Source organism: Heptranchias perlo, chromosome 31, assembly GCF_035084215.1.
Source record: "Heptranchias perlo isolate sHepPer1 chromosome 31, sHepPer1.hap1, whole genome shotgun sequence".
In the NCBI taxonomy this organism is placed as follows: domain Eukaryota; kingdom Metazoa; phylum Chordata; class Chondrichthyes; order Hexanchiformes; family Hexanchidae; genus Heptranchias; species Heptranchias perlo.
In genome coordinates, this window is record NC_090355.1 from 31953746 (window position 1) to 31980857 (window position 27112).

Consider the following 27112-nt stretch of genomic DNA (forward strand, 5'->3'; position numbering starts at 1 on the left):
GCAAGGTTCATGTGCTTACAGGCAGGCAAAGCATGTGGGGCCAAAAGCAATTGGATGAAAATCATTTACATTACCTGATTTAAAAAATCTTTTACAATTCAATAAGACTACAAAGCTGAGACAGGCAGTTTTATCTTTCCATAAACAAGACTATGCTAATGCAAAATCCTCATTTGGCTAATGTGCTACCTTTCAGCTACTGAAGAATGTTTGTAAGAATACTGATAAGAAACATTACATAGAATTACAAAGGAACTCACTAAAAAAAATTACAATAATGATATCACACATCACTGAGTGTTATAAATTGGATAGCCAGGTGGTGAAGGATAGAATGCTAAAGCCTAGTTTAACAAATTTATTAGTATTTTTTGAGGTTGGGGGTATCATGGATAGAGGATTAGTTATCGGAAAACAGAGAGTAGGGATAAACTGGTCATTTTCAGGTTGGCAGGCTGCAACTAGTGGGGTGCCACAAGGATCGGTGCTTGGGCCTCAGCTATTTACAATCTGTATTAATGACTCAAATGAAGGGACTGGGTGTAATGTATCCAAGTTTGCTGACAATACAAAGCTAGGTGGGAAAGTAAGCTGTGAGGAGGATACAGAGAGTCTGCAAAGGGATATAGACAGGTTAAGTGAGTAGGCAAGAAGGTGGCAGATGGAGAATAATGTGGGGAAATGTGAGCAAGAATAGAAAAACGGAATATTTTTTTAAATAGTGAGAAACTATTAAATGTTGGTGTTCAGAGAGACTTGGGTGTCCTCATACAAGGAACACAAAAAATTAGCATGCAGTACAGTAAGCAATTAGGAAGGCAAATGGTATGTTGGCCTTTATTGCAAGGGGGTTGGAGTACAAGAGTAAGGAAGTCTTACTACAATTGTACAGGGCTTTGGTGAGACCTCACCTGGAGTACTGCGTACAGTTTTGGTCTCCTTATCTAAAGGAAGGATATACTCGCCTTAGAGGGATTCACTGGATTAATTCCTGGAATGAGAGGGTTATCCTATGAGGAGAGCTTGAGTAGAATGGGCCTATACTCTCTGGAGTTTAGAAGAATGAGAGGTGATCTCATTGAAACATATAAGATTCTGAGGGGGCTTAACAGGGTAGATGCAGAGAGGCTGTTTCCCCCGGTTGGAGAGTCTAGAACTAGGCGGCATAGTCGCAGGATAAGGGGTCGGCCATTTAAGACTGAGATGAGGAGGAATTTCTTCACTCAGAGGACTGTGAATCTTTGGAATTCTCTACCCCAGAGGGCTGTGGATGCTCAGTCATTGAGTATATTCAAGGCTGAGATCACAGATTTTTGGACTCTAGGGGAATCAAGGGATATGGGGATCGGGCAAAAAAGTAGAGTTGAGGTCAAAGGTCAGCCATGATCTTATTGAATGGCGGAGCAGGCTCAAGGGGCCGTATACCCTACTCCTGCTCCTATTTCTTACCTTATGTTCAGTTGTTTCAGAGCCTTTATTCACAGAGTTCCACATTACATCCACATCACACCCTAGATCAGCTGTCTCATAAATGGATACAAGAGTTCTCAACTGATATGCACCACCTGAATACAATTAACACTAATTGATATAAATCACATGGCGACACTTTACAGAGATTCAGAATTTAAATTTAGTTTTTCCCCTTTACAAATTCAGCCGATAGAAAATCCCGACAATAAGGAACTGGTCACTTTAAAACTACTGGGGAAGAGGGTACCTTTTTTGAGGGAAAACGACGGTACTGCCCGCATTGGGCTTGATCGAGGTGGGCTGCTGGATAACTTGGAATGAAGTTCCTGGTGGATGGGGCTGCAGGACCGGGACGTGCAGCGCATGTTTACATCGTTGTCAGGTTCTGGGAGAGAGAACAGGATTCAAACCAACAGGTTATTGTATGGCCTTTGAGCAAGACTGCTGGTCATAGCATATTACGGTCAGTTTTACACTGTGGACTAGGAACTGCTCGATTCAGTTCAGCTATCACCCATAAAGCTAAACAGGGAGAGAAGGCTTTACTCCCATCGGCCTGGTCTGGGTTTCAATTCCTAGACCTGTAGGTGAAAACTCAGAATTCTAGCCCCTAACATATTCAGACCGTTGAACATCATTATGCTTTTCTCTCCATGTGTGGCATAGCATGAAAGGAGAAGGTTATATTTTATAACATTACATGTTGCCAGAAGCTTGATCCAAAACAACTGCATCTAATGGTAGAGTATCACAATCATAGAATGATACAGCACAGGAGACCATTCGGCCCATCATGCCTGTGCTGGCTCTTTGAAAGAGCTATCCCAATTAGTCCTATTCCCCCTGCTCTTTCCTCATAGCCCTGCAAATTTTTTCCAGTACCTGGACCATTTAAGCTCAGAGGGCACAAGTCGTCCAGAACCTGATAAAAATTACTTCTCTACCCTAGGACTTCAGGTCCTTGCAAGTATAAAAAAAGGTATTTAAATACTGCACCTGGTGTCCTACAAGGACTATTCAAAACCACAGCAGCTCTAGCATCACCAGAACCTCCAGCATCTCCAGAACTCAAGGATGTGTCCACATCTGCATCTTCATCAATTGCATCCACTGACCCTAGCTTGTGATGCCCGCATGAAAATTTTCTGTCCTTCTGCCTCTCCTTTTCCGAAATTCCTTTTCCGCATTCGTCCTGGATCAGCAGCTCGGTTTCAATCTGCTTCTCGGAGGCGCACCTGCTCCTGTTCTCCCCTTCCCCTTTATCGCTGCTGGCGCCGGAGTCACAGGAGAGAAACTCGTCCTCCGAAGGGCTCCTGTCACCGTCTCGCTTTTCGTCTGTGTCACTCGAGGAGTCAGAGTCTCGCTCTGACAAGAGCTCCTTAAGTTCTTCGTGGAGTTGATCCATCAAACAGCGGAGGAATTCCTGTGTGTCCTGCAAAAGCAACAAAATAACAGGACAGCTGGTGAGTCTCAGAATCAGCCGTTAACCAGCGGTTGACAATTCTGTAGGCTTATAGTTCAGGACTTAACCGTTTGATAAAACCCAATGTTCTGTGGGAAACGAGGAATATGATTGGGATCCCTGCAGTAAGAGTTCCAACATTAACACAGCACACAGTGGTCTCTAGTGGCCGAAATCTGGCACTGCAGCAGTTCAATAATGAGCGAGCTCAAGTTTCTTGCTTCAAGACCTGAACGATTTTGTGCATTTAGCTCCTCAATCACAGTATGTTCACAAGGTGTTTATTCCAAGTCCTGCTGGCAATCCAAACAATTGAGTGTTACCGACCGGAAGGTGAAATGGTCGAGCTCTGTTACTCAAACACTCATTTCTTAGTTGACACTCCCAGTGCAGTACTGACTGGGTGCTGCATTGTCGGAGGTGCCGTCTTTCAGATGAGACGTTAAACGTTCACCCGAGAGAGCAGACGGGATCTCGGTTTAAGATCCCACAGCACTATTCAAAGAAGAGCAGGGGAGTTCTCTCCGGTGTCCTGGGCCAATATTTATCCCTCAGCCAACAGCACCAAAAAGCAGATTATCTGGTCATTATCACATTGCTGTTTTGTGGAACCTAATTGTGTGCAATTTTGGCTGCCGCATTTCCTACATTGCAACAGTGATTACACTTCAATAGTACTTCATTGGCTGTAAAGCACTTTGGGACGTCCTGAGGTCGCGAAAGGGGCTATATAAATGCAAGTTCTTTCTTTCCTTTTTTAAAGGTGCAGGGTCAAGGGTGATTTGTGGCTACAGTCCCTCAAAGACTTTGCTCCACTCTTCATCACAGTGCCACTGAGGGAGGCACCAAGTGGAAGGCTACCACTTGCTTATGAGGGGGGAAATGAGGGAAATTTTAAAAAAAAAGAATTTTCAATTGCCAACATCACCACTGAACAAATACACAGGCCCACTGGCAGGATCTGGGAACAAGATCTCTGGTTTCACGAGCAACAGGTAAACAAATGGCAATAGGCCCCAAACCTGATCACCTGCTCTACCCATCAGTCTGAGAATGTTTTTTTTTGTTGAAAATACAATTGGGGCCAATTTGGATGAACAATTCTGGTGATTTTTCACTTGGGCCACCAGGCACAGCAGTCCGACACACAGGCTTTCCACCCGGAGGGCAAAGGGGACCGAGTCGAACCTGTCTGAACTGCATCTATCTGTCAATCAGGGAAGAGCATTGGAAAAAAAAACAGCACCTGTGGCCCCAGGGAAGGGGGAGCCAGTGAAAATATAGCAGAATTCTGTTACATAAATGTACATTAAGGCTGATGATACTGCGTAAGGCACAAAGCAGGAGGGATGGGTTGGTTGGAAACAGGTAAAAGTCAAGCATCAGGTCATTGAGAGGAGTTACTCTCAATGAATAAATTTAAAACAGAAATAGAGAGTTTCCTAGAAGTAAAGGGAATTAGGGGTTACGAGGAGCGGGCAGGAAATTGGACACGAATTTAGATTTGAGGTTAGGATCAGATCAGCCATGATCTTATTGAATGGCGGAGCAGGCTCGAGGGGCCGATTGGCCTACTCCTGCTCCTATTTCTTATGTTCTTATGTATTGTGTTTATTGGCTAAAGACATGTCAGAAAGAGATGAAAGCTGGTGGAAGGGGAAGATAAGGGGAAGCTGTTATTGTTGAGAGGAGACACTGATCACCTGCCACCTCATCAGTTCCACATCTGCTTGATCATTTTCAGTATGTACAACATGATCCCACCACCAAGTATATCTTCCCTCCCTTCTATGCTTTCCCAAGGATCTATTCCCTCTGGGATATACCTGTTCAATCTTCAATCACTCAAAACTCTGATTATCCTGGATTATGCTGCTTCCCACCCTGCTTCCTGTAAAGAGCCCATTCCTTTCACCTCAACGGCGGCTGGTGACTTTTTTGATAGGTGAGGCGTAGTTCTACATGCCTACCCAAGCCAACGTGTTACCATGGCAACAGGCCCTTCCTATGGAATCCCACTGCCAACCGTATAAGCTGTGTGAGGCTCGGGGGTTGTTTAAAGTACAGCGACCAATAAATTCATCCTGGCAATTCTCCCGTGGGACGTCCTCCCTCGCACTGTCGGGGGTAAGTCGGGATTAAAGCGGGCCAGCGGTTTAACTTAAATTTAACAGCGGGATCTTTGTGGCATTGTAAAACCTTCGCATTGCCTCAGTAGTTGAGAGGGGGGAGGGAAAAAATAATTGGGCCGCCGATTAAAGTTAAATAAATATATTAAAAATTTTAATACTTCTAAACTTTCCAGCGGGAGGTTTGTGCAGGATTCCAGGTGCCTCAATTGATGGGTCACCTGCGTTTCACCGAGTTTCTCCACATCCACTATTATTTGCACTGATGACTATTTCTCGCATCTGAGCTTCTGCAATGTCTCGGCCAAAGGTTTCTCCTTGTCTATGGTGGACAGTTTCGGATATGCATCTTATCCATACCTTTTTACTGCCCTTATTTGGTTGTTTTCACATCTTTTTGTTCTTTTAATGATTCTTTGCTGACTTCCCAAGATGATCTTTATTTATTATCTGCCAATTTTCATCTCTTTTCAGCTTTTCAAAAAACCTTACTTTGCTTGCAAAACCTTGGGGTCACTTATCCCATTGAGTCCTCTCTGTGAAAAGGTTGGCATTACTAAAAATTTACTTTTACCTGTTGTTTTCTGCCTCTCCCCCTGGCTTTGTTCAACCCTTTTAAAAGGACAGTCTTATCTTCCAGTCTTCAGATCCAACAAAGGGACTACCCCAAAACATAACATCTTTGTTTTTCTTTATGGATGCTGAAGCACAGAGAGAGGGAAATGGCCCATTGTGTCTGTGCCAGGTCTTTGCTAGAACAATCCAAAATGAATTCCACTGCACTGTATCTCGTCAGTCCCATTATCTCCCTCTGCTTCAAATGTCATGTATTTCTGGCATTTTCATTTGGCAGGTGCTTGTTATAGCACTTGGACAGAAGGCCATGCTAAACAATGATCTTCATTTTTACTTACACACTGCTCCAGAGTGTCCTACCACACAGAGAACGCCACCATAGCACCTATAATTATGACAGAGGTAACTTGAATGTTTAAAAAGGAGCATTGTCGTTATTCTCAGCAGACAGGGATAATCATACTAAGATAGGAACTTGCAGTTATAGACCACCTCATCACGTAATAGGGTGTCGCAAAGTGCTTCACAAACAATTGCTTTGAAGTGCAATAATTTATGTAGCCAAACATTTTGCTCACAGCAACACAAACAGCAATGAAATAAATGAACAATTAATATATTTTGGTGGTGTTGGTTGAAGGAAGAATATTGACTAGCACATTGGAAGAACTCCTTGCTCTTCCTCCAGTAGTGTCATGGGATCTTTGATGCTACTGAAACAGGCAGATGGGGCCTCCGTTTAATGCCTCACCGGTGGGCAGCATTAGCTCAGCACTGCACTGGAGTGTAGGCTTAGCTTTGTGGGCTCAAGTATGGGAGCGAGACACTGAAACCTACATGTTATTTCTGTTGTGGTAGCATTCCTGCAGTACATTGATGTAATTCAGATCAAAATATGCCAATTTACAAATTTGCCAGATACATCTCTATTCCTTTAAAATTAAGAAAAGCAATTTGAGTAATATTCAGGAGAGAATTTCAAAGTCTGAGAAGGAACACTGTTTTATCAAAGACTGGATGCGTCATCCAGTCCAACGCAAGCTGGTTCAACAAATCAAATAGATTATTGTGTCAATGGGGAAGCATTAATGACATGAAACTGAGCTTCAAATCAGACATTTACCTTAAACATTGTTCTCTCAAACTTTCCTCTTGGTTTTGCTTTCCAAAACTCAAAAAAATTGACAAATATGCTTTCTTTCTCCATATCCCCAAGTTCTGTTGAGGTCCAGGAAGGTGTCAACCTATGCTGTTGTGGAGTGTAATACTAACTGTACACTCAATTGGATTTCCCCTCCTCTTCTAAGAATTACAAACAGCGTCCAATTGCAGCTCAGTTATACAGTGATCTGTGCTTCACATGACAGCACAGGTCAAGCCAAGTTTAGGTCTAGGTCTTTTGTTTTTGTCATCACACTAGTTCAGTGTAGCGCCAATAGCTTGAAACAATGGCCACTCATTCAAAAAGATAGACAAACTGCTGAATTTAAAAACAGATGGCTGATGATAAGCATCAGCTACAAGAAATAATTCAAAACACCGTGGTTAGCAATATTTTGAACTACGACAATGGAAAGAACAGAACAAAGCCAGAGCTCTGGAAGATCCCAATCACTTGTGGAACAAGTTATCAGATAGCCTGCTTTGAAGAACATTTTATTGCCCCATAGCCCTACTAAAAAAATAACCTCTGACTGTGCAACACAAAGGAACTTTCCATTTACTCCCTGTATAAAGTGCTAGCTATCAGCATGTAAGCGCTGTGTAATCAGCGAGACTCTCATCACAAACCATGCTTCATTATAATGCACCATTTGGCTGACTCCCAAACAGTTCGTTATAATGATCATTTGTGCAGATTCCTGGCAATGTCCAGCATACATGCATAACAGACGGGTACTTTCAGATATGCCAAGGCAACAGGTTCGGGGTGAAGGGAAGGTTTAGGACAGATGTCAGGAAGTTTATTTTAAAAAAACAAAAGGGTGATCTACAGCTGCAATGGGCTGCCAGGAAGGGCAGCTGAGGCAAGGCTGCTGGATGCAATTAAGAAACAGCTGGATTCTGTAGTGGGAAGGCAACGGGGTTAATTAAAGTGGGCCAAAGGACATTTTTCGTCAGAACCTATCGTGATCAGAAAACTATTATTTAATCAAGAGCTTCAGCTGACATCCAACTGCAAGGACGCTGTTGTTTGTGATTTTCATCTGAAGCCTGAAACTGAGGTACAGCCCATAACTCTAACTAGTGAAATTTTCAGACCAAACAATTTTTAAAAATGGGTTTCTGTTTTTTTCACATTTCTGAATCTTATGCATCATGTATATATTAAATAAAATGATTTTTTTATTTTTCAGCTTGAAAAACTCACATCAGTGAACTGATTTAAAGCAAGACAAATATAATTGCTTGTCAGTATATTAACTGCCATCAACAGTAAAGGAAAGTTGACATACACTTCACACAAACATACTGAGTGTCAATTAATCATCCCAGCAACTCCACTTCTACAAGAATGCCTTCCCCACTCCTTCCTTTCACTTCCATAGTCCAGGGAAAAAACAACAAAAATGTGTGTTAGCCATAGATCTTAATGCCAGGCAGCCTAGAGACTCAGACCTACAACTTGAGGATATGAAGGGAAATTGCTGCATTTCCTGGGCCAAGCTTTTATTTGTAACAGACATTAATGACGTGTACAGACGCAGACTTTTCCTGAATTTAAGAGAATTACAAGCAACTCTCTAAATAGTTCCTTATGGTTCCCTACAAAGTCTACGTATATGCACGTGGTTTGAAATAATACTTTATGATTACAACTCCACAGTGTCCTGTGGTTCTACCAAAAAGAAGACACGTGGAGGCAACCTGGTAACATGTTTGTTGTTAGCAGAATACATACCTCAAGTGGTGGCCTATTGTTCATTGCCTGAGGAAGGAGAAACATTTGCCTGAGGAAGGAGAAAATCTCCGAAAGCTTGTGAATTTAAAATAAAATTGCTGGACTATAACTTGGTGTTGTAAAATTGTTTACAATTGTTCATTGTGACAGACGTGACCTCAGTTTAACCTCAAAGCTGATGGACCAGTACCTAAACAAGGCACTTCCTCTTGCAATCAGGGGCACAGCCTTCCTCTCGCTCAGAGTCAGTGTTTAGTAAGGATTTGGGTATGATCATTTATTAATTCGCTGAAAGCTTCCAATGTGAAGCTATCGACAGGTTGGATTAAATCCTCTAGGTTACACTTCAAAATCATTTGGCTAGTTGAAAGAAGTAACCTTATATTAATCCCTGGTTAGACTACATGTTTGGATATTGTGTGCAATTTTGGGCACTCTGTCTTCAAAAGGATATTCATGTGTTGAGGGCTTTCAGTAAAGAGTAGCAAGAACGATTGAGACTTTGGGCTATTATGAGAAGAGACCCAAAGAAATTAACTGGTTTCCATTTAGGAAAAGAACACACAGGGGAGGCATGAGTCTAGTATTTAAAACGCTGAGGGGCATGGATGCAAGGAGGATATTTGATTTGGACTCTGGGCACTTAACTATTAGGCCACATTCAAGTCTAGAGATTAGAAGAAACTGCTTCCTTTCTTTCCCTTGTGGAACAAATTCCCAACAAATATAGGTGATGTAATGCTTATTAACTGCTTCAGAAAGACAAACCTCCAATTATAAAGCGTGTTTCATTTCCACAGGATGTCCCAAAACATTATACAGCCAATGAATTACATTTTAAGTGTAGTCATTATTATCTAGGCAAATACAGTAGCCAGTTTCCATACAGCAAGGCCCACAAACAGCAAATGAGATAAACAACTAGTTAATCCATTATTGTTAGTGTTGGTTGAGAAATAAACATGGGCCAAGGAATAAATGTTGGCCAGGGCATTGGGAGAAGGCCCATGCTCTTCTTTGGATAGTGCACCTGAATGGGCAGGCAAGGCCTCAGTTTAATGTCTCATCCTAAAGACAGCACATCTGATAATGCAGCATTCCCTCAGTACGGTACTGAAGTACCAGCCTACTTTATGTGTTCAAGTCCTGGAGTGGGACATGAACTCACAATCTTTTAACTCAGAAGGGGAGAGAGCCACCATCGAGCCAAGCTGACACACAACTGACAAGGAGCTGAATAAATACCTGGCTGGTAACAGGGTATGGTATTACAAGAACTAGTACAGACTGAGATAAAGAAATGCTCCAGGGGACACATAATGGTTACCGTGCTGCTGGAGTTGTGGAGGGAAAGCAGCAGATCAGAAGTGAATGGTGAAGATCTGGGAACGGATACATTTTTTGGAGCTTTGCTTAATTACCTTTTGGGGATCAGAGGGTATTTACCTAGAACTTTCCCTGAGAAAATTAAATCTGATGGGTGGAGTCAATGATGGAGCAGATTGTAAGTAGTCTATAGGAGTGGGATTGATGGAAGAAATGGCTTTTTCTCAATCCATGTTCTCAGCTGGGTGAGTGAAGTAAAAGTGCAGTCAATTTGTCAAGCAACCCACACAAGGAATGATCACCCTTTACACAAAATACTACTTTCTTCGAAAACACGTAACCTCCCCTGCCTTACCTGTTGCGCATAACCTCGGAACATAGGATTAACCAATTTAATGCCATGGGCAAGGCTCGTCGGAACAACATAGCTAGGACTGCACAAGAAAGAAAAGAGAAATTCATTACAGTGAGAGCAATACAGTCCATCTTATTTGATACGATCAAGTCTCTTCAGACTCTTTTCTCTCTGATCCTCCCATTTCAAATAATGTCAAACAACTTTCCCACATTCTCATTAATACATTAATGTGGTAACTAAACATTTGGATTTACACCTGAATCAAATCCCTTTTTTTTCTTCAATCTCAGTTGAGTGGTTAGCTGGATTCTTGTTCATGGGTGAGAAAATTAGCATGTTACAAGGTGTAGCACAGAAGGAAAAAAAATAACTACATAATTCCAGATCTGGTAAATTTTTGTTCATTTGTTGAGTGTATTCCAACTCTCACCATCCAATGTAAAACACTCTATTCCCATTTGGTCATCCATCCATTGGGATGAATGGCCTCCTTCTGTGCTGTAAAATTCTATGATTCTACCTACAAGACAACAAAGAATTCACAAAACAAATACACAACTCATGCACTAGATAAACTTTTTCTACATTTTGAACTTCTGCTCATTAAAAGATCAACAGCAAAAAATTGAATATTCTGGTCATTATAACCCAGGAACTAGATCAATTTAAGTTAGGTACCGCACAAATTTAAATAAAATGCCCCTACATTGCTCTAACAAAAGGTTTCAACTGCAGAAGAAACCTACAGTTTATGACTACAGAATTTCTCACATAGATGGTCTCACTGAATTGGATTGCTGGATCAGTGCCAATTAAAACTGAGTTATGGTCAGTTTTGTGTAGTGGGCTCAAGTCAGCAGGGAACTGGATTAAGCCTACTCAAGTGCATTTCACTAAGGAACCTTGCCAGCCAAAATAGATTTTCTTCTTTAGACTGGAACCCAAGTTCCAGAACTAAAAGGACAACAACCTAAATAAAACTTCACTACAGGGCAAGAAAAAACAAACTGCATCAACATCCTTCAAAGGGAAAACTTGACATTTTTGAGGGAATGTTCATGTTGGTAACACTCTTGGGCTACAGATGACTATGTAAATTGGGTGAACTTCACTCTGGTGGCTTATAACATTATCCCCAATTCCAGAATGTGTTGCACCATTTTAACACATACCTAAACTCTATGTAAGGCTTTAAAAATAGATTAAAATTGGATGACCTTGAACAGATAACTCTTCTGCTGGTTGTGTGCATCCACTGGTTGTCAAAGCAACCAGGTGAAATCTAGTTGACGGATGAAGCTGCTTAGGCAATCTGGAGCTGAACAATGCTTCTTTCAGTGCTATACCCTCACAGCAAACCAAGAGCGACACAACGATTTGGAATATAATAGTTTTCATCAAACGGATTCTGATATTATCCTTCAAGTTAAACAAAGCCCCTTGAGTATACAACAACGTTTGAATTCAACCAACTTTGTTCCTCTTTATAACCCAGAGGCAACATTTTATCTACATTCATATATTGGTACATACCGTTTTTTGTGCCAAAGCTCAGAGATAAGTTTCTGGTAGCTTTTGCAAAGAGCTGGCTTTTTGTCTGTACGAACCAAACCGGCACACTCCAAGAAGAACTGGGTGAGGGGTGGGCTACAACAGAAAAATTGTTACACTTTAGAAACCCGTGGCGGAGAACTGAATTAACGTCACGCTGCAAGCGTCACGACTGCAGTACTAATGGTTAACAAAATGCTCGCTGCATTTAAAAACTGGTCACCTTCACAAAAGACCTCAGGTGCCACAGTGAGACATAAAGGGCTTTATTAATACAGCAAATTGCAGTGCACAAGAAAAATTCTAAATCAAAAAAAATCTTAATCACAGAAAGTCTATTTGCAACATTTTAACTACACATCCAGGAATTGGATCAGATGGAAATATTGGCAGCTACCACGGAGAGGTGAGAGCAGGCTGGCCCCTCCCACCTGCACTTGCAGCTAAAGATGGTTTAAGAGTGGGTCACTCAGCATATTTTAGAATGGGGAAAAGGGGAATGGGGGTACAAATACTTTAAAATTATTTTCTTTTAATCCACATTCAAAAACCCTATATCTTTTTTCTATAATAGTTACATTTTTTGTACAGTATGATTTGTTTTATGCTATGTTGGATACAATAATATGATCTGGATCACACTGCCTGAAAGGGTGGTGGAAGTAGATTCAACAATAATTTTCAAAAGGGAATTGGATAAATACTTGAAGGGGAAAATTTGTAGGGCTATGGGGAAAGGGCAGGGGAGTGGAACTAATTGAGTAACTCTTTCAAAGACCCTGCACAGGCACGATGGGCCGAATGGCATCGTTCTGTGCTGTATGATTCTATGTGACATGATTTTTTATGGAATTATTCCATGGAAAAGCCTAACTCTTTCAATATGTTATCTTCAGAAAACCAATGAAGACGTGAAATGGAAAAATGTATTTTATCCCCCCAGCCTCTCAGTAACCAGGTCTGGATGAAAGTCCTATCAGGAATTAGTGATACATTAGTTTATTTTCCAGCAAATATTTATATGAGTAACCTAGGCTCAGTAAACAACTTGTCCTACCAGTTGGACAAAGCCTGTAGCGCAGCATTCATGTAGCAAGAGTTTCCAATGTTCTTCATCCCCGTGAGCCCTAACAGATAGATTTGAGGAGAGAAAGTAATCAAAAAAACCCATGGAAGTCAATTTTGGGGGTGTCATGACAATACATTTGAACACAAACTAACTGCATCATCAAAATGCATCCTTTTGAGATAAATTCCAGGGGGTTACATGTTGAACACAATGATTTATATCACTGAATATCTCCTTTATCAACTCAAAATCAACAATGTTTTGCTTTGTCTGCATTCAGTACTGTCTGCACTCCTAGTACCTCTTGGTTTTAGCTCATCATCCTCAGACTCCGATTCACCCTCATCTGCAACAGCAAAGGGAACAGTTTTGAATGGATGGTTGCCAGGTGATAAGCCAGAGTCCTAAAAAAATAAAAATTGCCAAATTACTACAATACTCTCAGACACAAAATGTAAACCTACAAGAGTTACTGGCTCACAAATATTAGTTTATGTTGTTATACAACAACCATTTTCATAGCACCAATAGACTGAACACCAAGACTACTTCCATGATGCCCAGCGACCTTCATCTATCCATCACCTCCGAGCTCGTTAAATACCCTCAAATAATCAGTCTACTATGGGAAAATAAAATCCGATTATTTCAAATACCAGCACTAGTCTCATTACATATATTTTAAACAGTAATCCACCTGTGCAATACCTGCTCTGTTGATTTGCTCGATAGGACCGGGCCGGGCGCAACAGGTCGTTGTTCCAGGAAAACTTCCTTCTCGCAGGCGTAACACCAAACTCGGAAAGTAGTCAGGTTCACCGTCAGGTTATGCTTCTTAGCCTGAGGTGGCGGTTTAAAAAAAAAGCAAAATTGGACTGATTGACAATGCAATGAAAACGATGAAATCTCAGTGGGGAAAAAAGTCACAATTTTCCTTTAAAATACTATTACAGCATCGGAAACACAAGTTCCTACAGAATTCGAGTTCGCCCATCACTATTCACAAAGTATTACTCTATTGAAGTAAAACAGATTCCATATGTCTTCCAAAGTTGCCCTCCATTCATCTAATTGCCGAGACTCAAAATGTCATTTCCACTTCCTCCCCTCGTGTGAATTCCTATTTTTAGTACTTTCCACTAAATAAAGGTTTTGTTTAAAAAAAAGTAAAACTTAGATAGAGGCATTCTACACTCCATTCTCCCCCATAGCTGTGTAATTATCAGCGGTCTTCCTCACAGTATTACAATAAGGATTGTCAGAAAGACACTGGTAGATCCTGAAAAACATATACAGCATTTTAAGTACACACTCCAAAAATGACACTGGAACATCCAGATTTATTTTAACTCCTTTTAAATTATACCCCCTTGCCCCCTCCCCAGTGAGCCTTTCAATTTTAGCTCCGTGTATTCTTTAAATTCCCTTCCCGCAGCTCATTTTAGTTAGGCTTTTATTTTCAATCTGTCATCTCAGATTTTTTTTTTCCAAATTACTTCTCTCTTTCTTGGCTCAGTCTATCTTTGTAGGTAGCAATTGACAGACAAAACAAGAATTACATTAATCAGAACTGGCTACAGGTCCAACGTTCTCAAATTATGTTTGAGAACTAAATATTTAACAAGATGTTTGGGCTGTTAAAACACCAAGTATAACGATAAGTAAAATCTAATAAACAGTTAAACTCCATTAAAAAAAACTCTTACAATGGGACCTAAAAACAGAATGCTGGAAATACTCAGCAGGTCAGGCAGCATCCGTGGAGAGAGAAACAGAGTTAACATTTCAGGTTCATCAGATTCTGATGAAAGGTCATCGACCTGAAACCTTAGCTCTGTTTCTCTCTCCACAGCTGCTGCCTAACCTGCTGAGTATCTCCAGCATTTTCTGTTTCTATTTCAGATTTCCAGTATCCGCAGTGTTTTCCTTTTTTTTTCTTACAATGGGACTTTTGTATTTAAAGATCATTGTCTCTGATAACCGAAGCTTTGCAACGATCATTATAGAAGCTCAAACCTCAATAAGCCAAGCCCCAGATAAGAACGCTGAAGGTCACATCCCCTTGTAATATTGAGGTTGGAAAGTAAAATAGAAGGTGGCTGGTCTGGTAGGACAGCCAATGCAGTGCCTGCTTCCAGCCAAATCCAGTCCCATGGTTGCCTAACACTCAAATTCACTACCAGAACTGGAATCAAAATTAGCAAGTTCTTGGCCAGGCCACAAGAGTGCCCGATATCAGGAGAGTGTTACAAGAATTATAAGGGAAAATAGAAAAAAAAAGCAATTTCCAGTTTGCCCAGCAACAAACACTTACCCTGTAGTGGTATAAAGCAGCGACATGGTCATAATTTATGGAGATGTCTGCAGCTCAATCTATCCCACCCTCCTTGCTGAAAGGGCGGAGGAAAAATTTAATTTGATCCTCTTGCTCCTTTGTAAAGATCTCAATTACCTGTGAATGTAATGTGCTGTGGTCGACATACGATTCCCCACATCCTACGTAGGAGCAGCCACTCTGTTTGGGAGAAGGGGGATAGAGAGAACCAAATATAAGTAATAAGTTGCCTAATAGGATCTCAAATAAAATGCCTTGAAAAACAAATAGAAAATGAAAACTGATGCTTGGAAACTGTCTGGAATCAGAGTTACACTTGTTTTGAGCTCCCAGAAATGAGACTTTTTACAGCTTACAACTTTGTTTTTTTGTTAAGTCCATGTATATGAATTATTTGCACTTTGCCCACTAATATTTTCTTCTTTACTCCACTCTATGCATAGAACCCTAACTGAAAATGAGAGAATAGCCTGCTCACAAACCTCTACCAACATCCTTCTTGAAGCGGCCACTTTGAGGTAAAGGACTAATGCGATTAGTCTTCAATTCTTCACTCCTGTTTTTGGAAGTACCTTACCTCCACCTGTAGCTTCCCAATTTCGTGGCATTGATCAGAAAGTGATCATGGAAGCAATTCATGGCCACGGGCCCATGTCTTATTCCTCACTGCATGACACAGTGGAGCAGAAATGCACTGTCCCATCTTGTCTGTTCTCAACAGCACAAAGACCCGTGCTTCCATCGCTCCCCGTCCCCTCCAAGCTCCACTGGCTCGCTATGTCCCAGCGAGTTGGCTTCAACATCCTCATTTTCAAATGCCTCCATGCTTCTCCCTACCTTTGGTAATCTCCTCCAGCCTTACACCCCTGCATGCATCCTGGTTCCTCCAACGTGAGGCTATTGTCCCTCATACGCTCTGCTCCACTACTCATGGCCACTCAATCAGCCACTATGCTCCTGTCTGCTGAAGCACCCTGCCTAGTTCTCTCTGCCGTACTATCTTCTGCCTTACTTTCAAAGCCTTCCATTTAACCGTGCCTTCAGCCCCCAAACCCTAACCCTCTCCGTTTTCCCATCCTGCTTGATGTCCACTGGATTTTTCCTCAATATAAGGCACTTTGAGATATAATCTATAAGGAGCGCTTTAAAAACTTAAGTTGCCATTGTAGATATATATACTTCTTTATAACAAACATCGAGAGTTTTACCAGCATTAAACACAGTTTAAAAGGTCTTTGTAAATAACTGTTGTAACTGGTACCCGCCCAGCACCAGTTTTCCCTGGTCCAGGTCCAATCAGAATTAGTATTACTCTCTGCACTTCAAGGACTGAGAACCATCTACTTCCTAGCAGACCTGGCAAATTGCAACAGGTCTCTGGATAATTTAAAATGTGAAATGTCAATAACAGTCCATGGGTAGAGATCTCGTCTGGTGAATCAGCCAAAAATAAGTAATTTCCCGGTGTTGGCATCAATTTCAATACGCTTGGCCCCTTGTCTCCAAAAAGAGTAAAAATGAACTCCCAGGAATCTGACTCAAATAGATGGATTTCTATTTGCCGATTTCACACAAGACTCAGATAGCCAAGGATTCTACAAACAGGCCTTGCAAACAGTGCTCGTTTTTCTGGCTGTGAAATTATGCAGTATAAATTTCGGTGTACAAACACAACACATTTGTGCGAAATTCCTTGTTGTCTGCTATTTTAACAGGGCATTAGCCCTTTTATTTTAATCAGATTAACATCTCCATTAAAATTGTATACGAAGGAATTTCCTATGAATGAATCAAGGTTTAGGTATTTGCAAGCTAACATTCAGAGTGTGCAACTTCAAGCCCTAGGAGCAAAGATACCCATTTTGGACCCATTCGGGAATAAACAGTAAGTGCTCAACCCCTAGACTTACATTTTCTTTTTAGGGATCCAATATCTGGGACAAGACTGTAGCTATCTAGGGACTAAAATATTACTATTTGTCAGTTTAGTCTGGGACCATAGTTGGAGTCTGCTTCTGTACAATGAGCTACTTTTACAAATGCAGAAATAACATTTTGCAATAGAAACCACTCCTTACCTGAAGGCAGGCCCATAGGTTTGGTCCACCAACACCACAGGATTGGCATGTTCCCTGAAAAAAAAACAGGCTTTAGTACAATTATCTCAGAGTTTTATTTAAGCTACAACCCTACAAGCAACCGTTTAAGGCCTTTGAAGTATCACCCTCAAAGTTGTGCATGAGTATTTCAATCCAAAATATAAACAGCCGAGACCCAATTTAAAAGATGATAAATACAGACTGAGTTCTGTCGATGTAAAATTCATGCCCCACCTAGGGCAAGTAAAGATTCATTGCAAGGCATCCAAACTGGGAAACTTTAATATCTACAAAACATTACTATTTACTCATCGGATATGGAGGTTTCCTGACTCCTATACCTTCCACTCAGCAGTCAGGACCAGAAAGAATGCCAATCTCAACAACTTCCTTCACAGCTGCTTCCACACCAAGTCAGCTTAGTGGCTCCCTACTGAGGTCAGAGACCCAAAATAAGTCTTCATAGGGGAAGGGAAATTGGCACTTTTAAAGCCACCTTCAACCTCTGGACTCATTTGAGGCTGGTTACTTTTGTTCTGGTGTGCTGCAATCTCTGTCTAAATTAAATAATCTGCTTACATCGTCTAACCCATACTCTCATCATTTTAATGACTTAGATCATATCTCTTAACCTTCTTCACTGCTGTTAAATGAAGGTTGCAATTATCCAAAGATTTCATTACACCAGGGGATTGATTTTAGTCAGCTTATTTTATTGAAGCTGGCAAAGACGCCAGTGAAAACCTCGAGTAGGCAGCACACTGCGGCTCAACACACTGTGCCTTGGAGTGACAGAGTGCAAGTTTGCGTCCACAATCCTCCACTCACCAAGTTCCCAGTGTCGGTCACGCTGCTATAGGTAGGAGTGAGCAAAGAGCAGAAAGAGAGCGAGGGGTAGAGAGGAATCCAAAAGGGAGAGCCAGCCAGGCTCCATTTACACAACCTTAACATCAGTGCGAAGCAGAAATCACTTCACGTCAATACTAAAGTTGTAGGGTAACTGTGCACCTAATAAAAGGTTTCAAAGCAGCGCTGGGCAAGGTCTGGAAGCAGGTCGGATGGCGACCTATTGGACAGGGATGTTGTGGTACTGAGAGACCAAAGCAAAAGGGGATACAAAAATTGGTTTGACCATCCGGATGAAAAACACCATGATTTCAGACAAGCCATTTTTTTCCTCCTTAACAACTGTATCCTTTTTTTGGTCCACATCATTCACCCTTCTCCTGTGGAGAGGCTGGACATAGAATTACATAGAATATATAGCACAGAAACAGACCATTCAGCCCAACTTGTCTCTACTGGTGCTTATACTCCCACTCGAATTACCTCTTCCCACCCACCCCCATATCCCTTTTTTCCCTCATGTCTGCATTAAGCCTCCCCTTAAATGCATCAATGCTATCTGCTTCAGCCACTCCATATCGCAGCGAGTTCCATATTTACTATATTATGTGTAAAGAAATTCCTCCTAAATTCTCTATTTGATCTGTAGGTGACTATCTTATATTTGTGCCCCCTTGGTTCTGGACTCACCCACAAGTGGGAATAGTTTCTCCACATCTAGCCTATTGAAGCCTGTCATAATTTTAAAGACACCTATCAGATCTTCTCAGTCTTTCCTGATAGTTCAACCTCTCAATTCTGGTAACATTTTTGTAAATCTTTTCTGCACTTCTCCAGTGCTTCAATATCCTTTCTGTAGCATGGAGACCAGAACTGCATACAGTACTCCAAGTGTGGTCTAACTAAGATGCTGTATAAATTTAACATGACCTCCCTGCTTTTGTATTCTATTCCTCTAGAAATGAACCCCAATACTTGGTTTGCACAATTTATGGTCTTACCAACTTATGTTGCTACTTTTATTGATTTCTTTGCTCCTCCACCCCATTTAGTTTCTTAGCTTCCAATGAATAAGTGACCTCCTTATTCCTACCAAATTGAACCACCTCACACTTTGCTATATAGTGAATTTAATTTGCCATTAATCTGTCCACTTTGCAAGCCTGTTTAAATCTTCCTGTAATTTGGTACAGTCCTCCACATTATTAGCTATACTCTCCATTTCCAACCTTCATTTTCCTGGGAACCATATCTGTGCGTTTCAATGCATTTTACATTTAGTCACAATCTCTCAGCTAGGCCACTGCAGTTAGGCAGATGACCAAGTCATTTTGATGAGAGCTACCAAATTCAACATAATGGAGTATCCAACTTAATTTTAAAAAAAGCAAGGATCGTTAAGCCAACTCTTTGAAATTCACAGCTTTGTACTGCAATTGGAACAAGGAAAACAATTTTTCAGAAAGTACCAAATCATGCCCGTTACAAGATGCATCAAAAAAAACAAGTAACTGGATCTGTAAGCAACGCAGTTGGGCACAAAATTAACAGGGCTGGACAATGAGTGCCCACAACAGCAGTGCTATAGTGGAGGGTGCCCCAGGGAATGTTTTTAAAGAACTTTTACAATTAAGTCATGTTAGTTGACATAATACAATAGCAGCATTGTTAGCAATGACCTGTACCACTGCTGGAGTTTCAATCTGTGCTTCACAGTCATAGTTTTATCACACTGGGAAGAACAGAAAGAAAAAAAATATTTTACTTTATTCACAAATAAGGAAGATCCAGCAGCATTTCAGTTCTCATGAGGCACCGACAGAAAACGAAATAGGTTTATGTGGCTACACGAAGGCAAGAACTGGTAATAGATTAAAAGAGAATATTTTAAACAGGCCATTAATGGAAAGTCACATGATATTCATTTACTAATAGTCGCTTGCCCATAGTATAATTATCTCTTTAATTCTGATGCTCATTTTTAACTCAAAAATATCTGCCAGCAGGAACATTGCCCCATAGATCAGGAAATTGAAGACAGTGCACCCAGTGCTGGCAGCTCCTACTCAGAAAACTGGCCCTTAGATGCGAGAAATAGTAGTACATAAGGGATATCTCTCAGTGTATTCAAAGCAGGAATCCAATGGGATGGGCAGGGAGGGATTTAAATCACATCAAACCACAAGCCGGTGCAGTATATCTAGGCTTTCTAATTGTTGGATGTTATTCTTTCCCTCCTGATTTCAGGTAAAAAAAAATTGGATAAAATCAACTGAGCAAATAGGTGTTTTTCAAACAGAAACATCAGGCTTAACCAGCAAAACAATTTTGGAAGAAGCAAATAAGATACTTCAGATAAATGCTAACAACTGTCGTCACAAAATATAATGTGAAAAGGAGTTAATATACATCATACATTGGAAATTCAAGAGAAACCTCTCGACCCAGAGAGTGGTTAGAATGTGGAACTCGCGACAAGGAGTAGTTGAGGCGAATAGCATAGATGCATTTAAGGGGATGCTAGATAAATACATGAGGGAAAAGGAATAGAAGGCTACACTGATAGGGTTAGAATCATAGAAGTTTACAACATGGAAACAGGCCCTTCGGCCCAACATGTCCATGTCGCCCAGTTTATACCACTAAGCTAGTCCCAATTGCCTGCACTTGGCCCATATCCCTCTATACCCATCTTACCCATGTAACTGTCCAAATGCTTTTTAAAAGACAAAATTGTACCCGCCTCTACTACTGCCTCTGGCAGCTCGTTCCAGACACTCACCACCCTTTGAGTGAAAAAATTGCCCCTCTGGACCCTTTTGTATCTCTCCCCTCTCACCTTAAATCTATGCCCCCTCGTTATAGACTCCCCTACCTTTGGGAAAAGATTTTGACTATCTACCTTATCTATGCCCCTCATTATTTTATAGACTTCTATAAGATCACCCCTAAACCTCCTACTCTTCAGGGAAAAAAGTCTCAGTCTATCCAACCTCTCTCTATAAGTCAAACCATCAAATCCGGTAGCATCCTAGTAAATCTTTTCTGCACTCTTTCTAGTTTAATAATATCCTTTCTATAATAGGGTGACCAGAACTGTACACAATATTCCAAGTGTGGCCTTACTAATGTCTTGTACAACTTCAACAAGACATCCCAACTCCTGTATTCAATGTTCTGACCAATGAAACCAAGCATGCTGAATGCCTTCTTCACCACCCTATCCACCTGTGACTCCACTTTCAAGGAGCTATGAACTTGTACTCCTAGATCTCTTTGTTCTATAACTCTCCCCAACGCCCTACCATTAACGGAGTAGGTCCTGGCCCGATTCGATCTACCAAAATGCATCACCTCACATTTATCTTAATTAAACTCCATCTGCCATTCATCGGCCCACTGGCCCAATTTTTCAAGATCCCGTTGCAATCCTAGATAACCTTCTTCACTGTCCACAACGCCACCAATCTTGGTGTCATCTGCAAACTTACTAACCATGCCTCCTAAATTCTCATCCAAATCATTAATATAAATAACAAATAACAGCGGACCCAGCACCGATCCCTGAGGCACACCGCTGGTCACAGGCCTCCAGTTTGAAAAACAACCCTCGACAACCACCCTCTGTCTTCTGTCGTCAATCCAATTTTGTATCCAATTGGCTACCTCACCTTGGCTCCCGTGAGATTTAACCTTATGTAACAACCTACCATGCGGTACCTTATCAAAGGCTTTGCTAAAGTCCATGTAGACCACATCTACTGCACAGCCCTCATCTATCTTCTTGGTTACCCCTTCAAAAAACTCAATCAAATTCGTGAGACATGATTTTCCTCTCACAAAACCATGCTGACTGTTCCTAATCAGTCCCTGCCTCTCCAAATGCCTGTAGATCCTGTCTCTCAGAATACCCTCTAACAACTTACCCACTACAGATGTCAGGCTCACCGGTCTATAGTTCCCAGGCTTTTCCCTGCCACCCTTCTTAAACAAAGGCACAACATTTGCTACCCTCCAATCTTCAGGCACCTCACCTGTAGCTGTCGATGATTCAAATATCTCTGCTAGGGGACCCGCAATTTCCTCCCTAACCTCCCATAACGTCCTGGGATACATTTCATCAGGTCCTGGAGATTTATCTACCTTGATGCGCGTTAAGACTTCCAGCACCTCCCTCTCTGTAATATGTACACTCCTCAAGACATCACTATTTATTTCCCCAAGTTCCCTAACATCCATGCCTTTCTCAACCGTAAATACCGATGCGAAATATTCAATTAGGATCTCACCCATCTCTTGTGGTTCCGCACATAGATGACCTTGTTGATCCTTAAGAGGCCCTACTCTCTCCCTAGTTACTCTTTTGCCCTTTATGTATTTGTAGAAGCTCTTTGGATTCTCCTTTGCCTTATCTGCCAAAGCAATCTCATGTCCCCTTTTTGCCCTCCTGATTTCTCTCTTAACTCTACTCCGGCAATCACTATACTCTTCAAGGGATCCACTTGATCCCAGCTGCCTATGCATGTCATATGCCTCCTTTTTTTTGACTAGGGTCTCAATCTCCCGAGTCATCCAAGGTTCCCTACTTTTACCAGCCTTGCCCTTCACTTTATAAGGAATGTGCTTACCCTGAACCCTGGTTAACACACTTTTGAAAGCCTCCCACTTACCAGACGTCCCTTTGCCTGCCAATAGACTCTCCCAATCAACTTCTGATGAAGAGAGGTGGGAGGAGGCTCGTGTGGAGCATAAACACCGGCACAGACCAGTTAGGCCAAATGGCCTGTTTCTGTGCTGTACATTCTATATAATCCTTCTCCCATGAAACTTTGTTCTGTACCTGACACAGGTGACCCGCAGGGTGAACTGCTCTCTGAGCCAAACGCAGAAAGCGAATGTGTACATAGCACCAGAGCTGCACTATGCTGATGTTCACATTATGACTTTATCAAGCTTAACCTTAAAATCAGAAGGCTTGGATAGAAGTTTGCTCACTGATATCCTGAGGTTAGATTATGGAACTCAAATTCAAAGAGGAGGCATGTGTGTAGAATATATATATGCCAGCAAATCTGCTTTACAAATGCTATTACTGCAGTACCACAAGACTGGACAATTGACCAATTTATGTATGGAACTCAAGATTTGCAATGCAAACCCTACACAGTACTATCAGTTTAAACGTTTTTCCACTCCTTTGTTATACAAGATAATAGCTTAACATATGAAACATTTTTAAAAGTTATTTATATATTTTGGTTGCTACTAGATGGGAAATATAAAAGATGTGGTATGCGTAACTGTAGGAGCAATTTCTGCTGAACGGAAGATCTTCATTGACAAGTATTTATTACTGACTCACAAAACCACTCGCAAGACTCAAGAGTTTTGACTAATTCTCAGTGGGTTAGTGTAGCATGATATACAGCATTTATTTTTAGTAACCACCCAGCAAACAGCTGCTGTTCTGAAAAAGACCATGTCTTTACTTACGTAAGTATCTGTGGGCTTTTGGGCCTGTACTATTGTGCCTATGCGTACTGCAACAGTGTGACAATGGGGTAGGTGGCAGGAACAGGAAATGATATTTGGTGTTCAATCTTTCTCTTAGCTGCCTGCAAATAAATTGCTCACCTTTGGATGCTGCAGTTGCTAGTAAGAATGAAGGTGTAGTTTATCTATTTTCCACTTGCTACCATTTTAGCACGTTTGTTTTTGGAGTAAGCGATACTTTATCTCCTTATGTACCTAGTTAAATCACTTTCTTTAATAGATTATGTATGCAATTCCTAAACTAGTGCCCTCCACTTCAATTCTGAAGTAGGATTTTTGTGTGTTAGTGACTCATGGCAATGCCTCTTGCAGATGAAAAGAACTAAAGCTTGCTGGTTGAGCTATACTTGAGAACAATCCTGCATTTTGGTAGCACTGGCGAACTGTGCTGGGTTAGGGGTCCTGGAGTTCGACAGCACTGCACAGCGGCTGCTGGGCTTTGGCAGCATGGAGGTCCTTTGATCTGGCATCAACGGGGAGGGGAGAACCTAAGGTTTGGCAGAAATGTAGAAGGCAATCCTGAAGTTTGGCACAACTTGGGGTGGACCTTCCCACCTTGCTATGTTGGCGATTTCAGTGATCCTATCACTGAGTGTAGGCTCTAAGCAGAGGAAGACCAGCAGCAGACCATCTGGTTACCATGTACACGGTGCAAGAAGGTTGGCTGAGGAAAATTTAAAGAAAAAAACTTGCATTTATATAATGCTTTTCATGACCTTAGGATGTCTCAAAGTGCTTCACTGCAAACTAATCACTTTTATAACGTAGGGGAATGCAGCAGGATATATTGCACAGCAATGTCCCACAAACAGCAATGAAATAAATAACCAGATAATCTATTTTTGATGGTGTTGGTTGAGAGATAAGTGTTAGACAGCACTAGGAACACTCCCCTGCTCTTCTTCGAACAGTGCTATGGGATCTTTTACATCCACTTGAGAGGGCAGACTTAGTTTAATGTTTTATCCAAAAAACACCTCACTGCAACGCTCCCTCAATACTGCACTGATGTGTCGGCCTAGATTATGTGCTCAAGTGTCTGGAGTGGAGTTTGAACCCAAAGCCTTCTGACTGAGAGGCAAGAGTGTTGCACTGTGCCAAAAATATACCAAGGAAAGGACAAATAATCAATATTAGCCACACTATCTTTATAATTATTGCTAACATGACAGTGCAAATATTATCTTGTACCAGTAGTGATTATAATAGAGTTTCAATAGCATATACTTCAATAACATTTCAGGCTGCAAATACTTTATATTTGTCTGGCCCCACAATCCATAAGCTCAGCAATCCTTTTACCTTTGATTTCTTTAACAGTTCCTCCTTGGTGATCTCTCCTATTGAATCCAGATGAGGACAGATATCTGCTGCATTTGACATCTTCCTAAAGTTCGACAGTGTAATAAAAATTGCAGCTATTAAGATCAAAACATTTATAGGCTACCCCATTAATGTTGATAGACACTTGGTACAGAAATGAATTAATCTGACCTCAACTTCAGGTAACTCATTAAATATAGTACTTATTATCACATAAATGCTGCTGCATGGGGTAGGAGAAGAGGGGTTCAGAATATAAAGAACATCTTGACCAATGCACTGACCTGCTAACTCTCAAACAAAATGCCCAGTTAGACTTCTGTTAAAAAGACTCTTCATAGTTCATGCATCCCGTACAGTTTATTATACATCAACTCCACATTCCAATGCCTTTCAAAACCAACGTTAATGCACCACTATGATACCGTAGTTTGACTGTAAATAAACAGAAAATATTTCCACATGTATGGCAATCTAGTAAAATATGCACATTACACGACCACAGTAATCCCACATACCAAAGATCATAAAGTGAAACAGGCTACCAACCTTAGGATACGTGTCAGGCAGTCTCTTGCTTTAGATCACTCAGAATCAGTAGTAAAGAGAACGATATTAGATGGTCATGGTAAAAAGGTAGTTTTGTCCCTCCAATTTTTCCCCCTCCCCGAAACTTTTGACTCCTTGTTGGGATTACGGTTCCTTGTGACACGGCTAGTGTCAGCTGTGGCTCCAGGGACTTGAGCTCAAAACCTAGGCTGATGCTCCAGGGCAGTACTGAGGGAGTGCTGCACTGTCAGAGGTGCCGTCTTTTGCACGAGACGTTAAACCAAGGCACCCTCTGCCCTCTCAAATGGCTGGAAAAGATCCCACGGCACTATTTTGAAGAAGAGCTGGGGAGTTCCCCCAGTGTCTTGACCAATATTTATCCCTCAACCAACACCTCAAAACAGATTATGAGACCATCATGGGGCTAAGCTACTCACTGGATAACTCACAGTCATGAGAGGCAGAGAGCAGGTAGCTATTAAATCAGATTTACTGTAACTTTCCATCTCCCAGTCAAAGGCAGCTAGAAGATGGAAAGAAGCACCTTTACAAACTTGTTACTTGTCCTTTGTATTAAATCAGGAATTAATTATCTTTTAAGACTAAGGGCAGTGAACATGGATGCCCAATGTCGCTATAGTGCTTCGGAGGTTCAGACCCCTTGCTACTGACTTCCTGATCTCAGTCACCTTGCTGCCGGGAGTCAACTAACGGGGGAGGATGGGGAAAGAAATACCTTGACATTGCTTCACAGACACACACACACAAAAAAAATCAAAATCTGAGCCCTGGCTGGGCTGACATTGGGCTCACCGAAAGTGTCAGGGATTTGTGGTTCTATCTATAACAACAGATGCAATCCTGAACAGGGTCCCGTCCCCCCCCCCCCCCCCCGCCCCAAGACGCCCTCAGGCGGAGCAAGGGCACAGACGGACACTGGTTATTTAAGACAGCAATAATTAACCCAGTTGAAAACCATCTCGCTTTTGGGCAAACCTTTCTGTTAATTGTCAATGGCTTCTCCATCCCAACCTCACAACAACTGCCAGGCAGATAACTGAATTCTGTTGGTGGGTGGGTATTTTTAAAACATTTGTTTATTTTTTGGGGTGTTTTTTTTTTTGACACAGCGACGTTTGCTCAAATCAGAATTTTTTTTGAAAAGTAAGTGTTTAGAATGCCTGGTGGAGGAGAGGGTGGGGAAAGCTGGACACAGAGCGGCCGGACGAGCCCTCAAGCCTAACAGCTGTCAGAATTCAAGGCTGACTGGAGAAGGAGACACAAACAAAAGCGCCGCTGAGGAGATTTCACGGCAGGTTTCAAAAAAAAAAAAAGTGACACCCATCATTCCAAACCAATTAACGACCCAACATGTACCTGCAGCCGGTCCGGTGCAAACGGCTTCACCCGGTTTGTTTTTTTTTTAAACGCCTCCCCGGTTATATTTTCTTTCAACGAAGCACAAATCGCACCTCCGCCATCTTGGAAGATTTCGCGTCGCGCGGTGCACTCTGGGAGTTGTAGTTCTCTCTCACCCCCGCCCCGTGTTACCCGGATGCCG

At 41.6% G+C, this 27112-nt stretch overlaps 1 protein-coding gene across 3 annotated transcripts in view; it reads right to left on the bottom strand.

The window, feature by feature from the left end:
• Positions 1-27112, bottom strand: part of usp20 (ubiquitin specific peptidase 20) — a 105494-nt gene extending 78382 nt beyond the window's left edge. Inside the window, exons 1-12 of one of the 3 annotated variants that reach the window (XM_067969892.1) lie at positions 26929-27112; positions 25287-25437; positions 24982-25066; positions 17260-17313; positions 15299-15361; positions 13555-13686; positions 13148-13250; positions 12835-12904; positions 11760-11873; positions 10224-10302; positions 2470-2905; positions 1721-1858 (exon numbers count right to left, since the gene is read on the bottom strand). In XM_067969892.1, coding sequence (XP_067825993.1) covers positions 1721-1858; positions 2470-2905; positions 10224-10302; positions 11760-11873; positions 12835-12904; positions 13148-13250; positions 13555-13686; positions 15299-15361; positions 17260-17313; positions 24982-25062 — 1270 coding nt within the window. In that variant the 5' untranslated portion in view covers positions 25063-25066; positions 25287-25437; positions 26929-27112. The remainder of the gene's footprint in view (positions 1-1720; positions 1859-2469; positions 2906-10223; positions 10303-11759; positions 11874-12834; positions 12905-13147; positions 13251-13554; positions 13687-15298; positions 15362-17259; positions 17314-24981; positions 25067-25286; positions 25438-26928) is intronic. The other 2 variants (XM_067969890.1, XM_067969891.1) reach the window with 2 other exon arrangements.